Source organism: Gossypium hirsutum, chromosome D12 (assembly GCF_007990345.1).
Source record: "Gossypium hirsutum isolate 1008001.06 chromosome D12, Gossypium_hirsutum_v2.1, whole genome shotgun sequence".
Taxonomy (NCBI): domain Eukaryota; kingdom Viridiplantae; phylum Streptophyta; class Magnoliopsida; order Malvales; family Malvaceae; genus Gossypium; species Gossypium hirsutum.
Window position 1 is genome coordinate 11,994,239 of NC_053448.1, and position 13,184 is coordinate 12,007,422.

The 13,184-nt window shown below is 34.6% G+C and overlaps 1 protein-coding gene across 1 annotated transcript; it reads right to left on the reverse strand.

Annotated features, from left to right (window-relative positions):
• Positions 1-6,189: 6,189 nt before the first annotated feature.
• On the reverse strand, positions 6,190-6,943 carry LOC107942280 (F-box protein At5g49610). The gene has a single exon (XM_016875909.2). The coding sequence runs from the start codon at positions 6,928-6,930 to the stop codon at positions 6,190-6,192; it is 741 nt and encodes a 246-aa protein (XP_016731398.1). The 5' UTR covers positions 6,931-6,943.
• Positions 6,944-13,184: the final 6,241 nt, after the last annotated feature.

The window sequence follows — 13,184 nt, forward strand, 5'->3', positions numbered from 1 at the left end:
CATGTTTAACCAATAATTCGTTTCTAAATTTTTGGAAATATAATCTACTGCAAAACAAATTTGTTAGCACTGACTAGGAAAAATAAATGATTAAATATGAACTAAAAAATAACTATGCCATGGTAAATCCACTGCCTTAGAAATGAATTTGCCCTGATCGGTGAATCGTGTAGTGGACGTCGTCCCCCAATGTTAACACAATCCTTCGATATTTGTACACCCGAATATGGAAGATGGAACTCAATTGGTACTGCTTTTCTCGGGAAATCATAGTAGGAACAATTCTCAGGAAAGTTTAGAGGGGTCACAATCGATCTTGCTTAAAACCCAAACTCCTAGACATAATTTTCTCTAAAGTGATTAGGGAATAAAACCGACTAGTTTATAAAGAAAACACACAGAAAGTGGAGGAGAGGAATGTTTTCAGAGGGAGTTGTTTTTTTTTTCTATTTAGTGAATAAAAATGAGGAAGCTAGTCTTCTATTTATACTAGTAACAAAAGGGCAATACGATAAAAAGGCACGAACAATTTTATAAAAAACCCATAATCACATCTCCACAAAATCTTCAGCAATTCCCACTAAGTCCTCAACAATTTCGCATTACCAACATTTTACACTTCACGAGCGGGTTGAGAGCTTGATATGTATATTATAGGGTGTAGTAAAAAATAAAAAAAATTTAAATATATAAATAAATGTGACACTTATCACACCCTCAACTTGTTTGTCTCAAAACATTTACTCAGTACATATAATTTTTACTTTTTAAAGCAAAAAAATGATGCAGGAATTCATACGAAAAATAAAAACCCTACCTTCAATCATATTCCTATGAGTTGATGGCAGTAAAAAAGAACATAAAACATATACCAAAAGTTGCACCGATTTATATCTTTCTGATTTTGAAAACCCAGAGATTGTATGCTGTTCTTAAGAGTTAAGACCGAGCAAAGTATTCCATTCACAGGTTAAAAAGAGGCTAGTAAAGGTTGACAAGACCATTCACATAACCAACAAACCTTTCATAGGGATGAATGATATATTCGCCTAAGCAATTAGACGCCTTTTTATTCATGTCAATACAATAGTAGCTGTTCCTCTTTCGAAGCACCACTACATCACCCACAAACACGATATGTAGTTGATTGTGACCATCACAATACCGACCTGAATAGTTGCAAGGACAAGTAGTTGATTCAACAGGCAGTGTGCTATCTAGCTTGATTTCAGGTAGAATTCTTGTCCAGGTCTTGACGGCTGCCCTCCTACGGGTGTGGGATTGAGGATTAGTTAGCATAAACACAATTAATTTCTGGTTGCGTATGCAAGCTGCACAAAGCTTCCCGTTTATCATGCCTAAGTTCTCCAAATTGGAAGAGAAAGTATTGAAGCAATGGTTAGCATGTAGCAATCACATGTTTTATTATTATTATTATTATTATTATTATTTGGATGTAATGATGTAACTTAGTTGTATTCCAACTAAGTTTGTTAGTGGTAGTAGGTGGTGATTTATTTTAAGTGGATGTAATGATGAAACTTAGTTGTATTCCAACTAAGTTTGTTAGTGGTAGTAGGTGGTGATTTATTTTAAGTGGATGTAATGATGAAACTTAGTTGTATTCCAACTAAGTTGTCAAGTTGTAAGCTTGTATAAATAGGCTTTATGCCATTTTAAAAAAAAGGAATGAATTCAATCAAGATTTCATCCATATACTCTCTATTTTAGCTTTGCTTAAAATTTATTTCATTTTTCTTCTTTGTTTCTGCCGCAAGTCTCGATTCTTGCTCGGCAATCTTATTGTTGAACCTTGCTATTTGTTGCACTCAGCTCCAACAATTGGTATCAGAGCTGTGTTTCTTAAGGGATCTGTTATACAAATTCATGGCTTCATCAAGCTTTTCACCAGCTGCACCTCAAGTCTTCAATGGAGAAGGCTACCACATATGGGTGGTTAAAATGAAGACCTACTTACAAGCTTTCGATCTGTGGGAGGTAGTCAACTCAGATGTTGAACCAGAGCCACTTAGAGGCAATCCAACAGTGGCTCAAATCAGGCAGCATGCTGATGAGAGGACCAAGAGGCACAAAGCCATGTCTTGCATCCAGAACTCAGTGTCAGATGTGATTTTCACAAGGATTATGGCCTGTGAATCACCAAAACAAGCCTGGGACAAGTTGCAAGAGGAGTTTCAAGGGACAGAGAGGACAAGCCAGCAACAGTTGCTGAACTTAAGGAGAGATTTCGAGAATTTGAAGATGAAGGAAGAAGAAACTATCAAGCAGTACTCTGACAGGATTATGGCTGTGGTTAACAGCATTAGGCTCCTTGGAGAGCAGCTCAAGGAAGCTAGGATAGTGGAGAAGGTTATTGCAACTCTGCCCGAGAGGTATGAGGCAAAAATCTCATCTCTCGATGACTCAAGGGACCTGTACACCGTCTCCCTGACAGAGTTGATCAATGCTTTATATGCTCAAGAGCAAAGAAGAGCAAGCAGACTGGAGGAGCATCAAGAAGGTGCCTTTCAGGCAAGAACAAACACTGCCTACAAAGGCAAGAAGGCCTGGAGAGACAAGCCAAGGACTGATGTTGCAAGAAAAGAGGGTCAGACTTGCAAGCACTGCAGAAGGGCTGGTCATCCAAAAGAAAAATGCTGGTTCAATCCAGATGCTGTATGTCAGCATTGTAAAAAGAAGGGTCATGTTGAGAGAGTCTGCAAGAGCAATGCCAAATCAAGGCAGAGTCAGTTTCAACAGAAGAAAGCTGAGGCTCGAGTAGCTAAGGAGGACAGTGACCAAGAGGAGCAAGTCTTTGCTGTGTTATGCTCAGCTGCTCAAGAAAGGTTCTCATCTGGTTGGCTTCTAGACAGTGGATGCACCAACCACATGACACCTGATGCTGCAATCTTCAAGTCTTTAGACAGAAGCTGCAGAACTAAAGTCAAGATAGGAAATGGACATTTTATTCAAGTTGAAGGCAAGGGTGATGTGCTGATATGCACCCCCACAGGTGCCAAAGTGATTTCAAATGTGCTTTTGGTGCCTGAAATTGACAGAAACCTGCTCAGCATAGCTCAGTTGCTGGAGAAAGTTATTCTGTTGTGTTCAAAGACAACCAATGCCAAATCAATGATCCAAGTGGATCCAAGCTGATGGCAGTTCCTATGGCTAATAAGAGCTTTGTAGTTGACTGGACCAGGGAGTCAGACATTGCCTACACAGTCACATCAGATGAATCCAAGCTTTGGCATCAAAGACTGGGACATGCCAACTTCAGATCGATGGCTCGAATGGTCAGAGAGGACTTGGCTGAAAACTTTATCAACTCAGTGGATCATGATGATGTGTGTGAAGTGTGTCAGCTAGGAAAGCAGGCCAGACTCCCATTTCCCTCGAATCAAGCCTGGAGAGCCTCTGAAAAACTCCAACTGGTGCACACTGATGTGTGTGGCCCTATGAGGATTGAGTCATTAAGTGGAAACAGGTACTTCATACTGTTCATTGATGATTTTTCAAGATATTGCTGGCTTTACTTCCTAAAACAGAAATCAGAGGCGGCCTCAGTGTTTTGGAAGTTCAAGACTGCTGCTGAGACTAAAACAGGTTGCAAGCTGAAGTCCATAAGGTCTGATAATGGGACTGAGTACACCTCAGCTCAGTTCCAAGCCTTTTGTGATAAGGCAGGCATCAAACATCAACTTACCAACACATATACACCTCAGCAAAATGGTGTAAGTGAAAGGAAGAATAGGAGTTTGATGGATATGGCCAGGTGCTTGATGATTCAGAAGAATCTGCCTAAAGCACTATGGGCAGAGGCAGTTAACACTGCAAACTACATTCAAAATAGGCTTCCAACCAAGGCCTTGGATCAGAAGACTCCATTCGAAGCCTGGTTTGGATTCAAGCCATCACTGGCTCATCTGAAGGTCTTTGGATGCATCTGTTATGCTCATGTACCTGCTGTCAAAAGGGACAAATTGTCTGAAAGGGCTCGACCTGGTATTTTGGTGGGCTACAGCACTGTTAAGAAGGGCTATAGGATCTTGGATCCTTCAACAAAGAAAGTGTCAGTCAGTAGGGATGTGGTATTTGATGAAAAGTCATGTTGGAACTGGGAAAAACATGAACCTGAGGAAGTTTTAGAAGGACTTGCAGCAGATCAAGCTGAGCCAGATCAAAATGTTCTTGAAATGGACATTAATGATGAACCAGTTAGAGGAACAAGACCATTGACTGAGATTTATAAAAGAGCTCATGTAGCCATAGCTGAACCAAGCAATTTTGAAGAGGCTGAAGCTCAGCAAGAGTGGAAGCAGGCAATGGCTGAGGAGATTAGCATGATTGAGAAGAACCAGACCTGGGAATTAGTTGAAAGGCCAGTCAAAAGGAAGATAATTGGGGTGAAATGGGTGTACAAAGCCAAGCAAAATGCTGATGGTACCTTGAACAAACTGAAAGCAAGGCTAGTTGTCAAGGGGTTCAGTCAGAGGTATGGCCTGGACTACCTGGAGACCTTTGCACCAGTGGCCAAGCTAGACACCATCAGATTACTGATTGCCTTAGCAGCACAGCTCGAGTGGAAGATCCATCAACTCGATGTGAAATCAGCCTTTCTGAATGGTTTCTTAGATGAAGAGATCTATGTTGAACAACCACAAGGGTTTGAGATAGCTGGCAGAGAGCATATGGTCTACAAACTGAAGAAGGCCCTATATGGCTTAAAACAGGCTCCAAGGGCCTGGTACAGCAGAATCGATGGCTACTTGACTAATTTGGGATTCGATCGAAGCAAGAGTGAGCCAACACTGTATGTCAAGAAGCAAGGGACACAAACACAGCTCATTGTATCCCTATATGTTGATGACCTGCTGGTGACAGGAGGAGATCAAGCAGTGTTGGTCGATTTCAAGACCAAGATGCAAGAAGTATTTGAAATGTCTGATCTAGGGGAAATGTCTTATTTCCTTGGAATGGAGGTGACTCAAGCACAAAATGGGATATTTCTAAGTTAGAGAAACTTTGCCACAAAGATTCTGACCAAGTTCTCCATGCAAAACAGTAAAACAACTAAAACACCTGTTGCTGTTGGAGAAAAACTATCGAGCCAAGGTGATTTTGAGAAGGTTTGTGAAACAACCTACAGAAGTCTAGTTGGTTGTCTGTTATATTTAACTGCCACTAGACCAGACATAATGTATGCTGTAGGATTGCTCTCAAGGTTCTTGCATTGTTGCAATAAAAAGCATTTACAAGCTGCTAAGAGAGTGCTTAGATATGTCAAAGGCACTTTGAGCTATGGTTTAAGGTACAGCAAGGAAGGAAATCTGAAGCTGGTTGGCTACACTGGTAGTGACTGGGCTGGCTCGATAAATGACATGAAAAGCACCTCAGGGTATGCTTTCAACCTTGGTTCAGCCATGTTTTGCTGGAGCTCGAAGAAGCAAAGTCTGGTGGCTCAATCTACTGCTGAAGCAGAATATGTGGCAGCTGCAAGTGCTGTCAACCAAGCCATTTGGCTAAGGAAAATCTTAGCTGATTTGAAAGTGCATCAAAAGGAAGCTACTGAGATCTTCTGTGACAACCAATCTTCAGTTGCAATTGCTAAAAATCCAGTGTTCCATGGAAGAACAAAGCATTTCAGCATCAAGTTGCATGTTGTTCGAGAAATGGAGCAAGCTCAGGAAGTGAAGCTGATCCATTGTAATTCTGAGGATCAACTTACAGAAATTTTGACTAAAGCCCTTAATGTCACAAGGTTCGAATGTCTAAGAAGGAAGCTAGGTGTTTGCTCCATGCAAACCAAGGAGGAGTATTGAAGCAATGGTTAGCATGTAGCAATCACATGTTTTATTATTATTATTATTATTATTATTATTATTATTGTTATTATTTGGATGTAATGATGTAACTTAGTTGTATTCCAACTAAGTTTGTTAGTGGTAGTAGGTGGTGATTTATTTTAAGTGGATGTAATGATGAAACTTAGTTGTATTCCAACTAAGTTGTCAAGTTGTAAGCTTGTATAAATAGGCTTTATGCCATTTTAAAAAAAAGGAATGAATTCAATCAAGATTTCATCCATATACTCTCTATTTTAGCTTTGCTTAAAATTTATTTCATTTTTCTTCTTTGTTTCTGCCGCAAGTCTCGATTCTTGCTCGGCAATCTTATTGTTGAACCTTGCTATTTGTTGCACTCAGCTCCAACAGAAAGCCTACACAACTCTGAATTGAGACCGAATGAAGTAACTCCTCGTGTTGACAGCCAATAAACAATGCCATTCACATGAACACCTGTTTTTGGCAAGAGTTTCTCATTGTCATCAAACCTAATCTCACCAGATGTTCTCCATGATCCTCTGTCAGAGGAATATACCTCAAACTTGTATTCACCTAGTTCAGATGGAAAGGGGCAAACTAGCTTATAATTGGCAGTGAAGTTCATAATCGATGGCTCGAATACGAGCACTACAACAGGGTCTGGCCCATGATCACCGTCTGGTTTTGGAAGTTCCTTCCATTGCTTGTTAGCAGGATTGCAGATGTAGTAAGGGCGGTAAGGAGTACGTCCCTGGCAACAAAGTAGCCCATTGCAGGATGTCCTAACATCAACAGGTTCAGGCAGAAATGTTAAGGATGGGTCTGGAACACCATAAGCCCTGGGGTCAAGAGACATGAATGCTGGCATCCCTGCTAGTGATTGAAAAAAGAAGCCAGATATACCACGGAATGAATTCGATTGATTGTGAGCAAAGAAAGCGGTTGATATTTGAAACCTCCATCCCCGACAAACTCCGGCGCAACGAAAAAGCGATTTAGCCGGAAGGTAAGGAAGAGCATTCTCCCTTATAAGACCTTTTAGATCCATGTAAATCCTGCTCTTCTTGTTCCCATACAAGTTTGGTGCCTTGTTTCCTCTGTCCATTTTTTAACTCAAATTTTCCCCTGCACCGCACCCAAACCTCAACAAATTATCAGATTATTTACCCACATGAAAGGCTAAAATTTATTATTCACGGTTTCAAGGACGAGTCAAGGTTGGTTCGCTAACAAAATTCACTCAAACATTTTCTAGAAAACCCTTAATGCTATTCTTCCATATCAGTACAATGTGATAATAAAATTTTCAGTTTCCACAAGATTCTTCCAACTTAAAAACATCATATACGTTTGTATGTGTGTGCATTCTTTTTTTCTTTCTTTTAGTATTTAGAAGTGTAAAATTTAATAGCTGAAATCCTTACATTAAATGGCAAGAAAGTCTGAATGAACCAAACAAACTATTAATCATATCAATCTAATCAAAAGCTAAAAACTAATAATTAAACAACTCAATCAGATCCTAGTTGTGAGAAAAAGAAGAAACCAAGACAGGAAAAGCAAGATTAATAATAAATCATTGACATTTTACAAAAACGAGTATAATTAAGGATAAAGTCAAAGATTCGGCGGCCATTAAAAGAGAAATTGAGTGAGAAACGATACCTTGACGTATATTTATTGGTGGGGACTTTGGAGAGAAAGGCTTTGGTTCTGTTTTGACCATTTGGGATCTTCTTTTTCGTTTTCTGAAGTAATATATAGCGTGGACTAGAGCTGCAGTTTGACTCTTTAACTAAAAGATTATGGTGGCTCTTTGCATATACGGATTGTATAATTTGTGGCCGGAATTGTTGTTATTGTTTTTACTGTTTGATAATCAATAATTTTTGGCCAAACGAGGGAAATAGTAAAGGGACACATTTTTGTAGGTTAAAATATGATCAATGTATCTTTCACAATTTTGGAATTTAGTACTTTTATTTCTATTTTTAAAATTTTATTTTTTTTACATTTCATATTCAAACTTAATTGTCAACACTTCTAAATTTGGGACATTTTAAATAATAATAAAAATTCACTTAATAACAATGTAATGTAACTAAAAAAATGTTATTATAATTAACCTAAATTTAATAAAAATAATTTTAACAATATTAACAATTCACATAGACTTTGGTATAATTTAACTCTTTTTTTTAATGTAAGAAGGTTGGTTCTTATTTATTTATTTATTTATTACAATTCTCTTTTACACTATTTTATTTTATTGTAAATCTAAGCCTTGGAGTTATGGCTTAATTCTATCATGGTGGCTATCAAATTTGTTGTTTATTTTACACTTAATTCACGATTTGGCTTTAAAAAATATTCGTTTTTTTTATTTTGGTATTTAATTTTTTTTCGTCTAATTGGCATCAAAGTACACTAACTTTCTTATTTGGTACCTAAAATCTGTCTCTGTTATATTTTATTGTCCATTTTTTGACAAATGTTAAAAAAAATCTTATAGTCTATCACAAAGCGCCATGTAGCACCCCTTATCTGATCCGGTCGCCGAACCCGAGTAAAACGATGCTATGACAAAACTCAACAATTGATAAATACTTTATTAAACAAAAACTCATATGTTTATAACTTATATCACATGTAAACAAATATATTTAAATTTGAACTCTATGAGGATCTAATTGTGAAATCCAAACATACAATAGGATTGAATTGCAAAATCATTAAGTTTTAAAATCAATATTGAAAATCCATAGTTGGTATCGATACTGAATCAATACTTTGTTGAAAATCGATACCAAAATTCAATTTTGTTTTCCTTGCAAAATAAGGGTATCGATAATTATAGTAGTGTATCGATAAAAATATTGATACTTAAATAAAAATTGTTACCATTTTGGCATTTTGTTTATTCTAAAACTATTCATTTGGTTAAATATCGATATCAGATGCCAAAGTATCGATACTTAACTCAAAACTGGTAAAATCCCATATTTGCAAGTTCATTTCCTGCCAAATTTCACCTACCAACTAAAGACAATAATATCACATATTCAAACACTTAAATGACTAACCAATGTGCTCTCATTGACACCATAATTTAAATAACAAAATTTGTCCACAAATCACACTAAATAAGTTACTTTTAAGTTTATAAATTTCATACTTATTTCATGCCAAACTACCATTTGTTCCTTCTCATAATCAACCATTCATAAACATAAGCTCAGGACCAAAACATACTTCACATTTCAATAACATAAAACACACCTAAACAAAAAATTATCATGAAACACAACCTTCAACGTATATAAACATTTACTAAGTTACATTTTCAACTAAAACATTAATCTTAACAAATTCAAACCCTATATACATGCCACCAACCAAAATGACTCAAAAACAAAAGCTACTGAAAAGAGTTTGGATAGTGTTAGCATTAAAGTTGTTCCGTCCAACCAGTTCCGCAAAACGTTAACTACATAAAACAAAATAAAATCGAAATAAATAAACTTATGAAAATTAGTAAGCCCATAAATAAAATTCAATTCAACTTACCTTAATTTATAATTATAACTAAATGAACTTAAATAATTAAAACCCTGACAACCATTTCCAAAAGCACATATCATTAGTACCCAAAGCATTCGATTGTATAATTCAATATACACATTGGCTCAAATCAAGGCAATTCATGCTTTCATTCATATACATATATACACAAACATTTCATTAAATATAAATTCAACTCAAAGAGTAATTTAAATTTAAACATAAAATTTCATGGCCCGTTGAACTATAGCAACTTGACTCGGATACTCGGGTTTCCCCAAAACACACAAGAGAGCATTGAAATGCTAACAGAGGCACCATAGTGCAAATACAGAGGCATCAAAGTGCAAACAGAGGCACCGAAGTGCAATCCCTTACAAGCGCGCATACTAACCCTATTGGCATGCCAATCGTATCTGAACTGTTTACTACGTTCAACCGGGCATTATACTTAAATTCATAATATCAATAAATCAACCATTTAGAGGTACTTCTTATTTACGTACACATACTATAAATCTGTTACATTCATTTCAATATTATGCAATCACAAGATTTACCACTACAAAATATTCATTTTTCTATTTATACTTAATTGCAACATTTAATAATTTACAAGTAAACAAAGAAATTTCACGTTTATTACAATTTACGTGAAATTAATATATATAATCATAAAGAAACACACATATACATATTATTACACGATGAACTTACCTAGATTATGCTTTCACTTGACTCATAAAGACTAATTCGTAACTTTCTTTTCCCTGATTAATCTCCGAACAATTCAATTCTTGATCTATATAATGATTAAATTCAATATATCAATTTCAAATATACCACCAAACTTAATTCTATGCATATACCCTTAAATTTTCATATTTAAAAATTTTCCCTAAATTTTACATTTCTTACAATTTAGTCCATAAACTCGAAACTCCAAATTTATCAAAATTTCTCAAATACTCATACTAGCTAAATTTCTTCTTATTTTAGTACAGTAAAAAATTATTCAAAATTCACAAGAATTCCATGTAAATTTTAATATTTTATCAAATTAGTCTTTTAACTAAAAACTAACCAAAATCACTTCACAAAATAGTCCTAAACATCAACCAAGAGTACAATTTCATCACTTAACTTCAAAAATATCTAGAATTCATCATTGGTAAATTTCAAAATCTTTAACAGTTTCAAAAATAGATATACGAGTTAGTTGAACCTAGTTGCAATGATCTCAATAACATAAAAAATTGTATAAAAATTACTTATATGCATACATCCAATACTCGGCGGAACCTCAAGTACAAAAATGGTGTTCTTCACTTACAAATTTTGGCAGCCAAGGCTTTTTGGAAGATGATGATACTATTATTTTTATTTTGTTAAAGTTTTAATTACTAAATTACAATTTTACCCTTTAATAAAACATTCAATTAAACCAAAACATAAACCGTCCATTAGTTTATAACATGGAATAATTACCATATAAGTCCTCCCTCATTTAATAATTAAGTCATCTAATCATTATAATTCAGCAGTGACTAGATTTTAAATCTTTTACAATTTAACCCTTTTTAATTAATTAACTATCTAAATAATAAAATTTCTGAACTGAACCTTCACATACTAAAATAATAACTCCGTAAATATCTCAATTTATAAAAACAAGATTTTGGTTCCTCATTTTTCGAAACTACTTGATTTTCGAGACAACTATTTTTCTTTAACTATTTATTTAATTAGCTAAAATTGATCCACTCAAATCCAATGTAAAATTATAATTGACTCATATAATTTAAATACTAATTATTACGAACTTACTCGTTGAATTTGTGGTCCCGAAACTATTGTTTTCGACACCACTGAAATCAGGCTGTTACACGCCACATGGTGTAAAAAAATAAATATAATCTTGTCGAAACCACGTTTTGAAAACAAAAATAGTGTCGACTTTAAAAAAATGAAAATTGAAGTGGCCACTGATCTTTTATTGAGGTGTGATCGGATCACCTTGAAAACTGATTTTGGTCTACGAGTTTCAGAAAAAAAAATGGGTTCGGAAGTCAGTTATGTACGAGGAAGGATTAGAACCCTTGTAACGCCCAAAATTGGTACCGAATTGATTAGTTAATGTCTTAAAGTCGAATGTCGAAAATTCGAAAAGATTAAAAACAATCCCCCTTTTATTAACGACATATTTTAAAACAATATTTATATGAATTGGAACATATGTAAAAGGCCTTCTTATCCCGAGGCAACAAAATGTCATATCAAGTAAGTTAGGATACAACACTTGAATTCCCGAGCATAGGCTAACCTTTAAAAACCTTTATGGAAACTTTGTGCATTTGAAAAGAAAATGTTTGACCATCTTGGTTCAATAAGGAAATCGAAACCCCGTAAGTTGGGGTACAATTCCTCAAAGTTTCAAAGACGATATACAAGTTTGCCTTTATTTAAAAAAACCTCGTCTCGAGATATCTAAATGTCATATCTAATGAGTTAGGACACAACGTTTCAAATTCTCGAGAGAAGCTTTAATTTGAAATTTTTTTGTTTGGATTGAAAAAGGGATACTCAGTTACTTAAATTCAATGAGGAAAATTGAAGCCTAATAAGTATGGGCACAATCTTCTCGAAAATCTTGGATACCGAGTATTGCGTTATTTTGAAAACCCTTGAATAAAACGATTTCAATACTTTAATTAAACGTGATCTTTTAAAAAAACGATGGAAATATAATGTAACGTGAAATGAAAATTAGTAAGCTAAAATGTACACTAATGAATACAAATAATCAATTAGTACAAATAAGCAATACAATGTACATGATAACAATAATCTCACATCATATATTACGCAAATACTAACGTTAACAATCAAAAGCTAAATGAATTAAAAGTCAATTTTAAAAGAAATACCAAACAAATTAACACAAATAACATGTAACAAGTTTTTAAAATAACTAAAAAACAAATAACATGAAAGAAGGAAAATTATAATCAACAAATTATACATCAAAATAAATTTAAAATAAATAATATATACATATATGAAAGTTTGAAATAAATCAAAAATAGAGTTAAAAATAAATACTACATAAAATAATAGTATCTAATTAAATTTTAAAATAAACATTATATAAAAAGAAAATCAAAATACATAAAATAATATATATTAATTTAAAGAAGTAATACATATGGAATGAAAAACTTCATATAAATAATAGTTTATAGTAATGTATATATATATAAATAGGTAAATGAAAATATAACCAAATATAATAATAGCAATAATAATAAGAGTAATAATAATAATAATTAATAATAATTAATTAATTAATAGCATAAATAACAAACATGACAAAATTGAAATTAAAATAGAAATTTAGGGGCAAATCTGAAATAAATAATAGGATATGGACCACATTGAACGCGCGAATAACAGGGAGGGCCCAAAAGGGAAATTAATCCCTACCCTCCAAAACTTTACGTTCCATCATGGATCGAAATGAAACCAGCAGAAAATTATATGGCCAAAATTAAAGTAACAAAAGGACTAGATTGAACCACGACACAAAGCAGAGGGACTTGGCATGCAAATATCCCTCCCCATACCAAAACGCGCGTATCTAGCCGCATCTGGATCGGGTCATCAGGTATGGCTCAATAAGGCGTCGTTTCGGCACCTATGAGCCCTTGCTCGAAACGGCGCCGTATGGTAACACTATTTAAACCAAATTTTCTCTAAAAAACAAATTTGCAGCCCTAAATAATAAAAAAAACTAAATGT